Consider the following 19,328-nt stretch of genomic DNA (forward strand, 5'->3'; position numbering starts at 1 on the left):
TATAATCAACTGGTTGACAATACGGTCAATATATCATGTGCATTATTTAAGAAGCCTCTGAGTTAGCCCCGTTAAAAAAATAACTTCAAATATTTTTTATCATTCATGACAGCATGAATCATTCATCAATTATGTCAAACATCGGCTCCGACTGAGATGGGAGATATGCTCACGTGTTCGCTTTAGAACGGGAAGGAGACAGCTGGTGTGTAAATGCTGAAGATGAAGCAGATGCATACCCTGTAAGGCAGTGTGTCTCCTCTCCCTCTCCATCGCTACAGAAGCCCACGTCTACAACCTCCTCTGTCTGAGAGACGTGTGTGTGTGTGTGTGTGTGTGTGTGTGTGTGTGTGTGTGTGTGTGTGTGTGTGTGTGTGTGTGTGTGTGTGTGTGTGTGTGTGTGTGTGTGTGTGTGTGTGTGTGTGTGTGTGTGTGTGTGTGCGTGCATGCGCAGATGTGTTCCCCTGGAAAGCACCAGGGGGGGATGTTGCCCTAATATGGCTCCATTGGTGGCCCCTTATGAACTTAAACTTGAACCCTGACCTTTCATTTATAAGGATTTGCGTCAGGATACAAATTAATTAAAGTGTAATGTTCAAAAGGTTTATTTCAAACGCCGTGTTGGATATAAGCACACAAACATTTTCGCCCCTACCTTCCCATGTTTGTATCTTTTGATGTGTGTATTTTGTATTCCTTTTAGCCCAGACAAGATCCTCTTAAGCGGTCTGTGAGACGTGTCTGTGGGCCTGGATGTGTACTACATCACACAGCGTCTCAGACTCTCCCCTAGTCATGCTGCTCCCAGTCGCCCAGGAGGGCGTCTGTTGTCTTTGGGCAGCATGTCGGGGATGCATGCTCACCCAGCTTCTGAATATTTAATGTGTCTTGGTCGGGGCAGCTGAAGGGCAGCCCATGCAGTGCAATCATGTACCAGACGGGCTCACATTGAACTGCATGGAAGACCCGTCCTTAAGAAGATGGATGGGGGGGGGTACATGCGAATGTCAGGGAGGGTAGGATGGTTAAGTGGTTAGGGTGTTTGACTTCCAGCTGAAAGATTGTGGGTTTTTTAGCCCAATGTCTGCAGTCTTCTGGGCTACCCTTGAGCCCTAACCCCTATGTGCTCATTGATGGCATGTTCCTTGGAAGGAAAGTTTCTGCCACATAGTAAAACAGTTAAAATGGATTCTGGGTCTGTTTTTTTTTTTACGTTTTACTTCAATTGAAGAATGCTCCTTTCAGAGTTATGCAATACACTGAAATAAAAGAGACATATGCAGAAATATATATGTCTTATGTCAACCGTATATTTGCTAATTCTTTACTCTATGATTGCAATGCCTTCCTTCCTTCCCTGCTTCTATCCTTTCCTCCTTACTTCCATCCTTCCACTTGAGCCAAACTCATTAAATGCTATTCAGTGGCAAGAAAAAATTTATCCTAAGCAAAAGCACTCGGAAAAGCAGCAGCATGTTATTTTTTCCTGACCATTACATATATCATAATTATATCCATCAGAACTATAAAAAAAAAATCAGCTCTATGGCGTCGTTTAGAAACCTTTTCTTCCACAGAGAGCGAGCGAAAAACCCCAGCCATCCAATTTCCTCCCGTGCTCCGCACGTCTCCGTCAACGACGGGCTCCAGCGGCCCTTCAGTGGCTGTGATCTGTTTGCTAAGTGTTTACCCGCCGTTCCCAATAGAAGTCCTTCAGCGTGTACTCAACCCCTGGCTCTGAAAGGGCGGCCTCTCATTACCACCCCTCCCCCCCACACTTCACCCCGCCACCCCGGAGCCTCTACTGCCACCCGCCAGCTCCCACCTCCTACCGCCAGAGAACCGACCGCGGTACCGCAAAGTTCTCCTGGGCCCCTTGAGGCCCCCCCCCCAGCGTGATGGGGGGGGGGGGGGGGGGGGGGGGGGGGTAGTAATCACACTGCCCTTCCCTTTCACACCTTCCCTCAGACCATTACCTTCGTCAGATAGATTATCTTCCTCCTTCACACGCCGGCCGAGTGGATGCTATTTGCCAGAGAGAAGCCGTGGGGAGGAAGACACTGAGGATAAGGCTGATTGAAACCATGTCTCCAGACCCATCTTCTTATCCAGGCCAATGGACCTGCTGATATCCAACTGCTGCTCGGTTGAAAGGTTACCCTCCGTTGTAAAATTGTACCCTTTTGGAGTAGATACCGCCATTGAAAGTGGCTAAAGATGAATGTCATTAATCAAGCAAGTAGGAGTAAGGTGTCTTGCTCAAGCATAGCTACAGGTAGACTGTGGACATTGAGGATCAAACCGTGTATAATATTAACACCCCCGGTGTTATTATTACATTACCCTAGAGCAGGGGTCGGCAACCTGCGGCTCCGGAGCCGCATGCGGCTCTTTAGCCCCTCAGCCGTGGCTCCCTGCAGTTTTCTTAAAAAAAAAAATATATATATTATATACATATTTTTATATATATCGTCAACTAAACGAGAGGTCGCAATGGATGCGCAATAGCGCTACCGTGAGGGGGGGAGTGAATGACAAAGCTTCATTGATTTGCAGGTGGCTAATCCCAGTAGGAGTTAAATCTTTAACTGGCATCTGGCATCAGGAAGTAGCCTAGATGCTGCCATTGGCAGGAGGCGGGACATGCCAGTGAGCCGCCAATCAGCAGCATCCACCGTTGACAGCCAATTGCACGAACGAATACTGAGCGAGAAGGGTTTACAGCATTAAAGTTCGTAGTCAAAAAGTTATTTAGCTGTGTTGAATATTAAAGTTTCAGTACGTTATATTTTGATAATAAAGGTCCTTACAGTTTTTTCATTACTTGACTATTGTATCGCTATGCTATGCTATGCTATCTATTCCTTGTTTACATTGCTGGCCATGACCGATCACATAGAACGTCAACGGTTGACGCTGCTGACTGGCTACTGTAGTCTACTGTAGGCTACTGTAGGCTATCCCTGATGCCACATGACAGCTAAAGATTTAACCATGTAACTCCCTCTCTGACTAATATTGAGTAAACTTACCATGGATAAATCCAAGAAAAGAAAAGTGGCAGAGGAAAATCGAGATTTTAATTCAGCGTGGACAGATTCATTTGCTTTCAGTACTACTGATGCAGGCTTACCTATATGCTTGATATGTGGCGAGAAATTAGCCAATAACAAAAAATGTAATGTTGAAAGACATTTCCAGAACAAACACTCCGCATTTGCTGAAAAGTACCAAGCAGGAGATGAAAGGAAAAGAGCGATTTCGGAACTGCTGCGGAAATGTGAGCAGAGTAAAATTACTTTTAAGAAATGGATCAAGTCTCCAAATTCAACAACTGCTGCTAGTTTTGCGGCAGCTCAGGAGATCGTCAGGTGCGGAAAGCCATTCACAGATGGAGAATACTTGAAAGAGACATTCATTAAAATATCAGAACATCTATTCTCGGACTTTAAAAACAAAACTGAAATTGTTCAGAAAATTAAAGATATGCCTCTCTCTGCAAAAACCGTAAAGGACAGGACCATTAAGATGTCAGAAAACATCACCAGTCAACAAATTAACGACATAAATTCAGCTCCAGCATTCTCCATCGCCTGTGATGAGTCCAGTGATGTGAACGACATTGAACAACTAGCGCTGTTATGCAAATACGTGAACTCTGACGGGCCGCAGGAAGAAATTATTGAGTTGATTGCTCGAAGGCCAAACACGGGGGGAGGACATTTGTGAGGCTGTGGAGAATTGTTTAAAAGCCAAAGGAATAAATACCACCAACATGGTGTCAGTGGCTACTGATGGGGCACCTAGTATGAGAGGAACAGAGAAGGGGTTTATTACTTTACTTCAGAAGTCGCTGGGTCGAGAGCTGCTGACGTTTCACTGCATCCTGCACCACGAAGCACTGTGCGCTCAAACATTTCCCCCCGAATGCAAAGAGGTGATGGACCTTGTCATTCAGATAGTCAACAAAATAATGGCAAAAGGGTTAAACCACCGACAGTTCTGTTCATTGTTAGATGAAGTCGACAGCGCATATTCGGATCTCCTGCTGCATAACAAAGTCCGGTGGCTGTCCAGGGGAGAAGTGCTTAAACGGTTTGCGGCTTGTCTGGAACAAGTGAAAACTTTCCTGGAAAGTAAGGGCCTCACCTATCCAGAACTGGAACACCCAGATTGGCTGGAAAAGCTGCACTTCATGGTGGATATGACAGGTCACCTTAACATGCTGAACAGAAGTCTCCAGGGAAAAGGAAGCACTGCCCTTCAGCTGCTGGAGTATGTTTTGGCGTTCGAGCGCAAGATGACAGTGTTTGCCAGAGATGTGGAGAAAGGTACGTTCTCTCACTTCCCCTCCCTGAGAGAGTTCAAAACGTCACACAACATCAATTGTGAGTACTTGCAGCACACGATCATTGCAATGCAAACTGGATTTGGACAAAGATTCAGTGAGTTCAGAAAGGAAAAAAGCACATTATCCTTCCCCGTCACACCCCTGGACATCGACCCGTCCATGCTGAACATGTCAGCATTCACTTTCGTGAGTCAACCCGATCTTGAAATTGAACTGGCTGACATAGCTGACAAAGAGGTATGGGTGTCCAAGTTCAAAAGTCTGACAGCTGATCTCGAAGACGTCGCCCGTCGGAAGGCTATTCTCGCTCGAGAACACAAATGGAGCAAAATAGAAAACCTTCCCAAACCCGACAAACTTGTGTTTGAGACATGGAATGCAATTCCCGAAACTTATCACAACATCAAGAAGTATGCCTTTGGAGTCCTGTCCATCTTTGGATCCACATACTTATGCGAGCAAATATTTTCTAACATGAACTATGTCAAATCAAAATATCGCTCACGCATCACAGATGTCAGCCTGCAATCCTGCGTTAAGATGAAGGTCACGTCCTACAGCCCCGACATAGAAAAGCTCAGCAGTGATGTTCAGAAACAGAAATCACATTAAACAGGTGAGGACACTACAATTTAATAGGCTATTATTTTGCACCAAAAAATATATATTTTAGAAACTGAGCTGGTGTGTTATTTTGATTTTTGTTCAGATTCGATGGTTTATTGCTGTGGCCGAGGAAAAATCAAGAGGATGACAACAAACCTATGTTTACCTGTTTAGGTGTTCTTTATGTTTAGACTTATTATAGCCTACTCGTTCTATATGTTTGATTTATTTCAAAGTTATTTCTCCTCTTCATAAGAGTTTGAGGTTTTCCTGTTAGAACAGCAATCAAATGTTCTTCAACAGCTTTCTCTTTGTTGTTTTATAATTTCATGAATGCAACGAACTATGTTCTTTATGTTTAGACTTATTATACTCGTTCTATATGTTTGATTTATTTCAAAGTTATTTCTCCTCTTCATAAGAGTTTGAGGTTTTCCTGTTAGAACAGCAATAAAATGTTCTTCAACAGCTATCTCTTTGTTGTTTTATAATTTCATGAATGCAACGAACTATGTTTTTTTTTACAGAGTGTCACAGGGAGGGGGTGAATTAAAAAGTTTGCGGCTCCAAACATTTTTTTTTTGCGGGAGATGGGCCAAAATGGCTCTTTTGATACAAAAGGTTACCGACCCCTGCCCTAGAGCCACGATTACACGGCTCAAGGGAGGAAGGTTCTGCATCACAGGTGAAATCTCTTCACCTCTCTCTTCTTTTCCCATCGGAGAACCTCGAGAACCGGCCCTGGGGATGGACTGAAACGACCATGAGCGCTGAGGTTGATAGTCTGTTAATGGAAATGCTTATGGGGATGAGGACGGGTGAGATGTACAGCTGCTTCCATTGCTAATATAATAACTACGCTTTGTCAGTGAGACAGCCAAACCATATTCGGCTGATCTGAACATTTTCATGGATCTCTTTTTTTTTTTTAATATAAATTCTCTTGTTCATGGGTTGTTGCAGTTATAAAGGCCCAGACCAATTACATTTTGCTCAGTCACATCTTACAATGAAGAAAATCTTTAAATTGAGGACACTTGTTGAAACAGTAGTCTTAGGACACTTCTTTACAGCAAAGTATTTCATTTAATAGAACAGGATCATGGTAAGACACACTGGGACACTGGGTGTACATGTAACAACAAAGGAAACAAAGGGGAGAGCCCATCCTTGAGACTTTGGCCATGGCTGAATTGGGATAGGCCAGCCAAGCCTATTTGCAATACACTATCGGGGAAGTATATCTAAACAGGAATAACTAAACAACGTTCAATTGGAGAGGAAAGTGGCTATCTCTAGGTTCAATTTAGGGATAAGGGATAAATGTGGGGATAGGGATAATTTATACAAATGTGTTTAAAAGTAAATACTAACATTGTAAAAGGTTATATCATTTGTGTATAATTGTATATAATTAGCAGCATGCAGTCAATTTCTCCACGGTACACAGACATTTCTGGTGAGCTTGTCAATAAGGTTGTCACCCCAGTCTATTACAGATCACATTGTAACTCTTAATTGCCTTTCTGTCTGTTAACTATAGTAACATTTAGCATACCAAGGTAGACAATTTTGACCTCTGTATGCTAAATAACGAGAACATTGTGTGAAACAGAAGGATTCTGCAAGAGGACAGAAAACAGCCTCACAGTCCCTATCTTCTCTCCTTTATATGTGAATTTCCGTAGCCTTAATATGGCTTTCATCCAAACAGGCCACAGTTGAGTTTTAGTTTTTATGGATGGAGGGTGTAGTGGCGATGATGTGGAGGCATAGGGACTCTGGAGGATGGATTATACAGGACAAGGTGAATAGAGGATGTTTGTCTATTATATTCGGCCATTTCTGAAACCTTTTTATCGGAAGCCACTTGCAATGAATTATTTTAGATAGATCTCGTTAATCAGTTGGGCATCTTGGCTTAGAGATGGGTAAGGCGGCAGACATTGGGGTCTGCAGTAACAACATTTGGCTGAGAGTCGAACTCCATCACACAACCCTTGAGTGATTCAGAGGATGCAAGGGACCGGGAGATGGAGTGCCGGGCTACAAGCGATTCTGGGAAGGATTTAGAAGGAGAATAGATTAGGAAGATAAGGTCTTCTTATCCAACACTGTAGATCACAAGATGAAAGGATTTGAAGGAAGGACAAAGAAGATTTGAAAGGAGATATTGAACCATTGGTCAGCAGAACCGGCCGTGACTCTATTTGCAACGTACCATACCAGCAACAACACACAAAGGACACTATGCTATTTACATATTGTGAATAGTCAGGTGCAATGCTAGTGTGCTCAATGTGTCAACAATATTAAAGTATGCATGACGCAATATGTGGAGTTGTTGCTGATTAAATAATGCACCAAACAACAGGTCTGCACAATTACTCCAATAACATGGTTCCAAGTGATTTTGTGACAGCTCAGCTATTTTCCAAATAATCAAATTTCTGTAGCTCAAACAAAATGATACCAGTGCAAATCTCTCCTATACACCGCTGTATCATGTGTGTAAAACACACACATGAAATGTACACAAGCATAGCATCAGCAGATTCAGCAACGTAATAAACGTCTAGAGAGGCAGTGAGGCTTCCACATGGAAATGAAGATGCTGTGAGCTATACAAATGCAAATCGGGATAGTAGTGAAAATTTACTCCACTGCCTTTTTTGGGGTAGGCCTACGACTTAATAGATCAGGCTTAGTATAATTCAAGACTCATTAATTGTATCATCAATTTGCCTTATGTAAGTACCTGCCTTATGTAAGTACGTAGTACGTATGTAAGTACGTACTACGTATGCTATGATGAATTACCTCTTTATATAAAAAAAATACACAAAACATTAGAATTTATTTCAACAATTTATTTTGCTGCTATGTAATGAGGTCCATGCATACATACATACATACATACATACATACATACATACATACATACATACATACATACATACATACATACATATTGGGGACAAGTGTCGTGAATTAGCTTTAGCTAAAAACACTTTGATGCATACATCAGATGACTGTTTTACGCTCTATGTTTTTGTATCTGTCCCTATTCAAATTAATCCTAAATAAATAAATACTATCTTTCTATCCAATGCCCTCGTTCATATAAAGAGCGAGAGACCCCAGGTCTCTAGCTCACTCCTCAAATGTCCTTGACCCCCAGGTCACCTACTTAATTACATCACTTTAGTATATATATTTTTAGTATATTATCTACAAATTTTGGTCAACCTTAATGCCCTGATTCATATAAAAGGGAACAGACGTCTCTCTCTCACTCACTTAAGGTATGTCCATAACTAAGTTGATAAAAATAGCACTTGACACATCAGCTCAGATGACTACATAACGCAAAGACATTGATTCAAGCAGCATGCAAGCTGAGTGGTTTCATGCAGCGCAGCCAGTCCAATCGCCTGCTTGAAAAGCCCAGCCAGTCTGATGGCTCGAAAACTCCAGCCAGTCTGATGGCTCGAAAACCATCAGCGTACTCTTCTCCGTCTGCGTATGTTGTGGTCAGATTTCAAAGCACTCTCCACGGTTCTTGGGCCTCTGAGGTAATTTGATTAAGAAATGTGTGTGGCATGAGAGCCTGTGAAGAGGTTCATTTACGGGGGTCTTGGGCTCAATGCGTGAGACTTGGCACCTCTGTGGCACAGGCGGACGCGGTTTTCCCAGGCGGTAAATGGTCGTCAACTGCCATTTACTAACTGGAATTAGTGAAGTTCTCAGGCATTCACGGGGCCGAAAATCTGTCTTTTTCGTGCAGTGCTAGTTCTTTCTCTATTTGGCCGCCCCAGCGCTTGCTATATTGGAGGGAGGTGGCTGCAGGTGCAGAGCGATTGTCATATAAATGTGTTCATTTTGCCGCCCCTTGCCAAAGTGATACTCTGGGCAATTGCCTAGGTCGCCTATATGGATGATGATGCATGATTAGATCAGCTCATCAGCTTTGTCCTCTTTTGGACGCTAATTGGCACAAGCTTTGACAATTGATCAGATAGATACTCTTGAGAGGAAACTAGGGTCATGGACCAGTTGCCACCCAAATCCACTTAATCTTGATATGTGCTATTCACAAATCAGCGTCTTACATTATTTAAGTTGACGACCCAAATACTAACTGCCGCTTCAGACTCAATAAGAGGCGTGATGTAGATCAATAAAACCCACAATAGAGGTAATCTCTCTTCACAGATGTGCGATCATCATTGTTCTCCAGAACATGGCCACGGGGTCATTCTGTGACAACTGTTACGGCCACATTGGCCTTTCAGTATCATTGCGTGTGTACTACTTGTTTTGTCTGCCTGTGCTCTCTTAGGCCTGGTCCCGCATGTTCCAGGATGGGGATGTGCCCGCGTACGAGGCGTATCCCCCAAACCGGATAAAAGAGGGCCTGGCCTCCGAGAGACGGCGGCGAGGGATTTTGATTTGTGTTTAGCGCTGATTGTCAAGACCAGTTTTGATTAATGCTTTTCACGCAATTAAAACCAAAAACGTGGATTGTCGCGCCGTCTCCTGCCCCGTTTCTTTGTTACGTCTGAGCCGCGTAACAAATGGGGGCTCGTCCGGGATTGATGACCGTGTTGGCTGTTGTGGTGGGCTGGGAGCTGCCATTGTTGATTGTGCAGGAGGTCTTAATCTGGATTGGATGATGCTGACTTTTTTACAGTCACTTCAGAACCCCAACCAGCGGTTAATGCGCTGAGCTCTTTTTCTTCCGCCATTTAATTTAGATATACCTCATATTAAGGGCTCGCATAATGTGATTGCTGATGCCCTATCCCGTGCTCCCACTTACTGAGTTTGGTCATGTGTGTTTCTCCATGTTTTCCCTTGTCTGCTTTGTTTTCCACAGCCCGGATGACAAAGGTTTTGGACAAAATGGAAAACGCCTTCAAGGAGAATGGAGGGTTTGTTTGGGGATCATTTCATGAATTTAGTTGTTTTGTATTTGTTGTGAGCACCACCTTTACGCACATTTAGTGAATTGGTGGGGTTGGTGTCTTTTGATACTCTGCAAGCCTCTTCTTAAGGGGGGGGGGGGGTTTACGGCCACATTTACCTTTCAGTATCATTGCGTGTGTACTACTTGTTTTGTCTGTGGGCTTGTACCCGCCGTGGCGGTCCTGGATGACGGGGTCCAGCAGCTCTTTGAACACCTTGTAGATCTCCTCGTCTCCGGCCACCGTTTGTTTGTTACGTCTGAGCCGGGTAACACAACAGATACCTGGACCTGGATCATTGCACTTTTTACTTTTTAGTTTGGTTTTCCACTCAAGAAACCTCTTCAGAGAAATCTTTAATGTCTGGACAGTTTTGCAGTATTATCAACTCTGTAGTAGTTCTCTTTTCTAAGTGACTTCAACATTTTATCCATCCCTGAAGGTAAATTCCGGAAATGTCATATAGTGGGTCTTTAGAATTGGAAAGAAAAAACTGTGGCCCTGGGCCATGAATATAAAGCAGCAGTCACATAATAAAACATAAAACAACCAGACCTTATTCGCACATCTTCAAAACGGCAGCAAATCAGCTTAGAATACGGGTCGCAACCCAAAGTTTCATAAAATACATCTTTCAGGGGTGCTAGAGGTTGATATATACAATAACTCCACGATGAAAGAAAGCAGAGTATTTCATTTTGTAGCACGGCAGGGTGTTTAGCTTAGCGGCTCTGATAATGCCCCCATTTCGAAGCTACAGGGCCAGAGGAGTTAAAGAGGGGTCCCTGGAAGAGGTAAATCACCCTCTGTGGATCCAAAATGGAGGACACACGCTGGCATGAAGCACATGGGGGGAGCGTGATGGCAGCCTGGAGTTAGTGTTGAGGGCAGATTTTGAAAAGCTTGTCTTACATGTACCCCCTCCCCCCCCCCCCGACAGTGTTGAAATCAGAAGCAGCAGGGGGTGGGGGGTTGCTGAAGGGAGCGTGGCAGAGTGGTAACAAAGCAGAGGGATGCGTTAGTGATAATGGCATAGATAGAGTGCTACTCTTAGAGGTTTAAGAGCGGGCACACTGACAAAGACCGTCCTGTTCCCATCTGAGACTTTGATGTGTTCCAAAGGAAGAGTCCTGCATTGGTCTATGGGCAGGAGGCCAGCGGAGATGATTTTTCTTCAGTGGCAGAGGACAGGAAAGCAATTGAACCTGAGGACGATTGGCACAGAAATGGGAAAAATAGTGTGATGTGACAACGAGGCCAAACAATGTAATGCAGTTCAGAAAGAGTGCAAAGCAAGGATGATGCCAAGGGTGCATCTCCTCCCTCCCTCTCTCTCTTCTCTTCACTCTCGCTTCTCTTCTCTTCTCTTCTCTTCTCTTCTCTCTCACTTCTCTTGTTTCTCTCTCTCTCTCTCTCTCGCTTCTCACTCTCTCGCTTCTCTTCTCTTCTCCCCTCTCTCTCTCATAGCTGACATGTTTTTTAATGACTTGGATGAAAGAATATTGCCCACAGCTGAACAGCATGGTTGCTGTTTAGCTGTAGGCCATTTGGTTTGAGATGTTATCCCTGTTTGAACTCCCATAGACACAGCCAGCCAGTGAGTGCACAGGCTGCTGCTGCTGCTGCTGCTGCTGCACATTCTCAGAAGAAGTTTGCTGTCCGCCAAGATGTCTTGTTCAAATGTAATCAGGCCATGGTGTAGGCACTGGGCCCAGCATGTCGAGTTGCTTGTTCACTCGCTTGTATGAGTTGCTTGTTTATTTGCATGTTGACTAGGTATGTTAGTTTTTATACTTGGGCTTAATTATATTGGGAAGGTCCATAACTGCTGGAGCTCCAGTATGGGAATCTTATCTTATCACCAGGTTGAGCCAACTCATGCATACTCATATCCACTTAAAGTCGCTATGTGTTATGATCAATTGGCTCGTAACTTAAAATAACCAGGACATACCTGTAGTAAATGAAGATTGGTAATGGATGGGAGTAGAAGTTGTAGCAGTGGGTGTTTAAGGAACATTTGTTTAAGTAGAACGTCACCCTTGGGCAGCTGCATGTGAACAATGGTTAGAATCACTCTCCTTTTTACCTTTCTAGGACAAGTGAGGAAACTGAAGTCTTTGGTGCCCTGTCCTTAAAATGAGTTTAGAGCCACCGAAGGGCCAAGCAGCTGGTTACCAAGACAACAGCACAGGACTGCCAGATGAGACATTTTACAACTAGGAGAGATAGATTGATACTTGGAGAGAACACAAAGTCAACCCAGGGGGCAGGGTTTGAGTGAGTGCATGCATGTGTGAATTTGTGTGTTTGTGTGTGTGTGTATTTGAGGGGGGGGGGGGGGTAGTGCTGGCAAGGGGAAGGGCAGGGATGTGTACACACACATCAAAAGTACCCCGGCTAAACACATAACCAAACACGGACACGCACGCACGCACGCACACTCTCCTTCACTTCATTTGGTGGCACAAAGACTAGGTAAAGGAGGGAGGGGTTGAGAGACAGAGAAAGATGCACATGCATGGAAAGAGAGAGACATTAACAGAGAAACACTGAGATAGAAACAGACGAAAGGAGCTGGGGGACTTAACACGATTTTGTACGGCTGCTAACTTTCCAAGGCAACCCGTGTGTCTTTGCGAGTGTGTGTGTGTGGGTGTGATTGGCTTCAAAAGCCACTCCAGTTCTTCAGCGGGATGTCCCAGAGAAGGAGAAGCTGTACGTTTGGCGCATACGGGGGGTAAGGAGAAAATTGGTCAAACCAGGGTGATTTATTTCATCCATCTTCACATGTAGCCCACACCATTTAATACCCAGGGTTACGGTGTTGCGATCAGGATAAGCAGCAATAAGGATACGTTAGCATTCAGGTTAGGCTGGCTTCTGCTTCCCAAGACAGGAGGGGAGGGAAGGAGATGTTGTGGAACTATCTGCAGACCCAGCAGACACAGGAGCAAGAGGAGAAAAGTCAGCGATTGTTTGGTCCTGGAAAAGTTGAAAGCGGGAGTCATATAACGGTCAATACTTTCCATGTAGTTTGGTTCCAAGACACGATTATGGATGACTGAATTAGAACATGATAGATGACAACCCAATGAAATAACAGCTTGGGAGTTGTCGGTGGAACTGGAAGGGTTAATTTGTCAAGTATTCTGATTTTTCTCTGACATAGTGAAACAGCTCTATGGCTTGGGTTTGATCAAGATTAGGATCAAAAGTGGGACAGCCAGCAGCAGTTTGAGCTGAGGAACTGAATGTGATTGCATTGTGAGACGGGGCAGACAGTAATATGTTTCGAGATATACGGATATATTTCGAGATTTTTTTGGTAAAAGTAAAGTAATGGAAATGCACAGTTTCAGATGTCTTATTATTAGTTTGAAGGGGTTCCATCACACATTGCTGTTTTCTACCCAGTTCAACTCAGTTTGCCATGAAAATAATAGCATTAAAATTAAACCATTTACATCCTTGGCCCGGGATTTGAATTCTCCAATTGTCAGATTACAAAAATTACAGAAATAACAATGACCATAAGTGGTCAGTGGTCCAACTTTAAAAATAAAATTCTGTTGCTGTTGCAGTGTCATTTAACAAAACACCTGTATGGAGCAGTACTCTCTTGCGTTAGAACTAACCAAAATTTGAACATTCCCCTTAAAGAACGAAAAAAGAAGGTCGGTGGTATATATTATCAGCATGATGGGTGGCGTGTCAACCTTCTGAATGTGACATTTAAAACATTGGAGACTGTACGGGTTTGGCAGCAGAGCTCTGTTCAATACTCCAGTCCTCCATAAACAGCATCAGGATTTAACAAAACAACGGGCCTAGTTCCATGTTGTTCGGGAACTCCCTTGTCACAGCTGAAGAAAATTCTCCCGGGTCCGGATGACATTTTTGATTGTTTGTTTTTGTTTTGTTGAGACACTTTGAGAAGCCCAGTGTTTTTCGGAAGGCCCGGTGGAGAACGAGAGGGCGTCAATGCATTAACTCAGGGGATTAAGGAAATGTCCCTGTGGTGGAATGAGACAAACTGTGCAACAACAGCCATTGCATTCCGATTATTTGTGTTAATTGTTAAAGCTTCTTCACACAGGCTGCTCCATCGTTGTTTGTGCTGCTCTCCATGTTTGGCCTGAACTAAAGAATCAGTTATCTGTTGAGTTGGAAGCCTAATTAGGACCCTAATGAGAATTTAGCCAAGACTCATTTGACATGGGCCGATAGTGGGTTGTATCAAAGGAGGCTATAATAGAACAATCGAATAAAACTGTAAACAACGAGCCCTGTAGACCCAACAGAATGAAGTTAGTTACTGTGTAGCTGCGTTAACTTCTCATTTGCACTAAAAGAGCCCTGACAATAATTCATCAATTATTCTGAGTTCCTGTATAGGAAAATAAATCGTTTAAATTGTTATTGAATAGCTTAGTTTAATGACTCATGGTTGGCCTTTAACAGTGGCTCTGATTGTTTCCTGCCTTCCTCCTCCATAGACCATTGACCTGTATGTGTCACATAGAGAACAACCACACTGTTTTCAGTGCCTGTGTACCCCCAATGGGGTTTTGTGTGAAGCTCCATCAGGGAGCTGTTAATGTTGGCTGTTTCTGAGTCTAAGCTTATTTGACCCTTATACTTTAACGGGTGATGTATTTCATCCTACGACATCGCTTATTATAGCACTTATACTCAATGACGGATAATAGCAAAAATATATAATATAAGTACAAAACGCATTTTATCCCAAAACACAAGGTTTGTACTGAATATGTGTTTCCGGAGTTCTACAAAGGGCCCTATACAAGTTGATCCCAACTTAATGCAAGTTTCTGCTCAATTGTAATACATATTAGACTATTTAAATTGCCTGTAGGATTTTTATGAACATGTATCAATCAATTTTCTTGCCTCACGTGTGTGAAATATTGCAAAAATTGCTAATAACCTAGTGCATATCTATAGTGTTAATGAAGTGTGTGATATTTTCCGAATCGTGCCATCCAACTTTAAGTGGTGTGCCATGATCTCCTGGTTGTCACAGCCCTATAATCCTTAAATGCTCTTTTGAATTTGTCAGGGAACTCGTCAGTTTTGAAACCTTCAATTTTGGCTCTTCACACCTCTCACCACTGAATAATTAAATTGGTAGCTACATTCCCCAATCTCATTTAGTCAAGTAATGTGTGCTCTACCTTTATTAAGGAAATCAATTTAAGGGAAAAAGGTATCTAATTAGCTCATATTAGGAATGTATTAAAAAAGGCATGCCATTTAGTTGTATCATTTCAAATCAACGTAATATCCTCAAGAAGTTGTTGGTGAATGCGTGATTGAGTATGGAACTATTTTGAAATCTAATCCTAAATTATGAGTTTAACTCAACCGAAAATGTTATCAAAACAACTTAGTGAATTATATTGAGGTTCAGGTCTTCAATCAGGGTAGGGCAGGGGGTAAGGGATTTGGCAGCTCACTCATTTAGCACACACCAATTAAAACAAGACATTGATGGAAAAGTATGATGGAATGCGCAAAGCAACACTATTTTGGAAAACATAACAAGCAAAAATACGTAATTACTATACAATATTGATAATAAATGTATTTTAAATTTTCTGTATTTTTTTCTTCTATTATTGTATTATACTGTACTCTCTGTACTCTATTATAATAATGAAATCCCACATGCGACATGCAGTGACCTTGCGTCCCCGACGGGTTGAAAACACTGCTCTAGTAAATGTAGTGATTCATTTGAATGTGAAACACCCATAACCATGGACTTGTATAGCAGATTGATTCTTAGTACCACCACATGCATGCTGCCTCATGGTTTAATTGGTAGCTGGCAGCCTCACTGCCAGAAGGTCTTGGGTTCAATCCCCCTTAGGCAGGACCTTTCTGCGGGGAGTTTCTATGTTCTCCCTGTATTCACATGTTGTTGTTTTTTTCAAATAAACACTCCCGGCCTGCCCATAAGCAAGGCGAGCACACTACATCTGGAGTTCTGTGCTCCTAGCTAGGATAAATGAAGTGCAGCGGAGGAATTTCCCCCATGTGGTCAATAATCAAAATCATATCAATATCAAGTTTGGTTTCTTGGCTAAAAACTTTTGATTCTTTTTTTTTTTTTTTACTACACACAAGCTTTATGCAAATGACCACCGATAATACTTTTGTGATTGCTTGTCGTTTCAAACTAAATTATAATCCCAAAAAGACTGCAAATTAGACCGCACAAAAATGTTATCACCATAATATGTTGCTTTCCAAGGTGATTAAACATTTTCTTGGGAATATAATGTTATCCTGGATCATTATTGGCTGCAGTAGGGAAAAAAGCTTTTGAAAAAAGCATGATAGAAGAGGACTGATTGTGCTTTGGTTTGGTGTAATTACCAATTCAGCAGATGCTTTCATCCAAAGTGACCTTTAATAGTTAAGGGACGGTTAGGTATCTTTCTCAATGATACGTTCCACATGGGAAAAGGGAATGGGACCACAATCGAACAATTGAACTTATTTTACAGATTGGAAAAAAGCCTATGGGCTTTTTTACTGCTATCCTTTTGACCTGATGTAAATTCGTACGCTTACCCTTGTACACGTGTCAATAAAGAATTTCAATCAATCAATGAAATGCGGGAATCGAACCCAGGAACATTTGCACCTGGCAGCTAAGCAACAAAGGAGAAACACATTAAGGAGAGATCGATGGTCCTTTCTGTTGGAGAAAGACCACACAATAAGCAGAATTATGAATAATATAATTGCCATATTTCACCCTGATGATGACAAACATGATGATGATGATGATGATGAAGGGACTAGGCTATTCCATCCAGACAACCTTTTGCAGACTTTCCCCATGTGTTTGGATTAATGACGAAGCCATTATTTGTAACAATAAACCACAACTGTTACTGTAAATTTGTTTTTGTCATGCTCCGTCCTCATTTCTGAATATTACACACACAATACGACACACAGTGAGGAAGGGTACGTCATAGCGAACTACTGTTTACCTGATAGGGCCCTCATGGGCAAGTTTAAAGGCTTGTTATGGCCCTTATTTCTCAGGCTCAGCTGGGCTGTTCTGCTGATGGTCGGTTAATGAAACGGCCGCTCTGACACTCTTTTCCATCATGGTTTGAGTAGTGGCACACACTGGACTCAGGCCATCCACCTTAAATGGAAAAGCTTGATGGAAATGGGCTGCGTCGGAAATGTTCTGCTTACGTAAAGGCGAACATTTGATGCTTTATATGCAGTTTAAAGTTTCTAAAGCTTTGGTCTGACTCCCCAAATTGATTTTATAAATACTGTCTCAGCTTTTTGTAACCCTTGACCTATTTCTGAATTTAAAAAGTTTAAATAAAAATTATCAATGCAAGTTATATTGCTGTCAGATATCAGTCCAAGTTTTATTACTGCCTCGATGACTCTTTGGCATATGAAGATGAACACCAGACCGAGAAGATAGAATCTGAACCAGCAAATATCTCCCTGAGCTAGAAACGGCTCAAACAATCAAGCAAAACTAAATTGATGAAAAACCATTTAAAAGATCTGCTAATGCAGCAGAACCCTGAGTTTCACGAGAATGGACTGCATTAATCGACATGTTCCTACATTCCATCCATCCATCCATTTGTCTTTCAGTAACTTGACAAAAATGAAAAAAAGTTAACATACAAAAGTCAAAGTCAGCTTTATTGTCAATTCCAAAATATGTGCAAGACAAATAGAGGAATCGAAATTGTGTTTGTCTCTGACCCACGGTGCAATAAGGAGAAAATTAGGTAACATAAAGTAATAAGTAATATTTCCAATAAATAAATTTTAAATAGTGCAAAATAATTAACACCTTAACGCGTTCGGAATCAGAAGTAGTTTATTAGCAGTAAGTTAAGACAGATAGGAAGGAGCGTCCAAGTGTTTTTGTCTTGGTGCACTGCTACATGTTTCGCCCGGTTGAGGCGTAGCTGTTTGTTGATAAGGCCTGGGTTTGTTTTGCCTCGATACTCCTAACTGTACCACCTTTCAGCAGAAACACAGGCTTACACACAAACAGACACACCCCCTACTTCACACACACACACAAGTGACATAAGTATCAGCACTGTAAGGACAAAATACAGGGTTTGAAGCAGTATGAAAGTATCGCAGAGCTGATTTATTTGTGTTAACGGTAAAGGTATGGCAGTTTATAGCCGTGGGGTTGCCTACTGAAGCCAGTGTGTAGGGTCTTGGTTATAGATTTGGTCATTGATTTTTTTTTTCTTGCAACACTCTTTGATACCACACTACAACCCCTATACTTGGACAAAGTGTACTCCAAGCCTTCATGTCCTTGGCTTTTATATTTTTGCTTGTTTTACTGGTTTTGCTCTTCTCTCAAGGTATTTCTGATTACAAAAAAAATATTCATCGATCATTATTTCACAGCCTTTCTGAATCCTGTTTTTTGCTTGTTTTTTTCCTTATATAGATATTTTCATATTTCTCCTAGCCATTGGAGAGATGTGTTTCTTCTCATGATTTCAGAGATGTGTTTCTTTTAATGATTTCTCTTCTAACTATGAGACTCTTTTTCTGTTTTGAGGGTTCTTAAAGATCCCATGGCATGAAAATTTCACTCTCTGAGATTTTCTAACATTAATATGAGTTCCCCTAGCCTACCTATGCTCCCCCAGTACCTAGATATTTCGTTGGGTGTAAAACGAGCACTAGGCATTCTGCTCAGCTTTTGAAAAAACGAAGCTCAGACGTGCCGTTCTGGTATTTTCCCCGTATGTCGTCATAAGGGGAGATGCCACCTCCCCTTTCTCTGCCTTGCCAGCCCAGAGAATTTGGCCCGGCAATGAGACAATGAGCTACGACCATGCGAGCGCCACGTGTGTGTGTGTGTGTGTGTGTGTGTGTGTGTGATTACACACACTGTAACGCAAGTGTTGTACACTTCTTTGTTATTTCGGGAACGTCTTAAAATACTGTGTTAGGGGCCCATTAATATCTATATTAAAGCATCCATAAAGTAGCATGCCATGGGACCTTTAAGGTGAGGATGGGCCTGAACTATAATTACCATTAAGGGCATGACAAATCAACTTGCCTTGGTATTGTAAGTCAAGATGGTACACATAGAACGTGTGAATGCCTTGCACGTCCTCTGCCCTTGTCGGCTTAACTTGAAGCTGTCTTCAAGATAGACAGTGTTGCAGACTGATAGCCTAGTGCCACCCTACTCTATTCTTCCACCAGTGGCACAGGCATGATACTACCAGCAGTGTTGTGCCTGAACGCGTTCACTGAACGAAAGTTCATGAACTCGTTCATATTTTGGGCGAACGTGAACTGAACGTACTGTATTACTGCCTGATGAACGTTACTGTGAA

At 42.4% G+C, this 19,328-nt stretch overlaps 1 protein-coding gene across 1 annotated transcript in view; it reads left to right on the top strand.

The window, feature by feature from the left end:
• Positions 1 to 12,544: 12,544 nt before the first annotated feature.
• rap1gapb (RAP1 GTPase activating protein b) overlaps positions 12,545 to 19,328 on the top strand; it is a 68,738-nt gene continuing 61,954 nt past the window's right edge. Inside the window, exon 1 of the mRNA XM_079748070.1 lies at positions 12,545 to 12,664. Within this exon, the coding sequence (XP_079604196.1) occupies positions 12,621 to 12,664 (44 nt within the window). The 5' untranslated portion in view covers positions 12,545 to 12,620. The remainder of the gene's footprint in view (positions 12,665 to 19,328) is intronic.

This window comes from Pollachius pollachius (genome assembly GCF_949987615.1).
Source record: "Pollachius pollachius genome assembly, chromosome: 12".
In the NCBI taxonomy this organism is placed as follows: domain Eukaryota; kingdom Metazoa; phylum Chordata; class Actinopteri; order Gadiformes; family Gadidae; genus Pollachius; species Pollachius pollachius.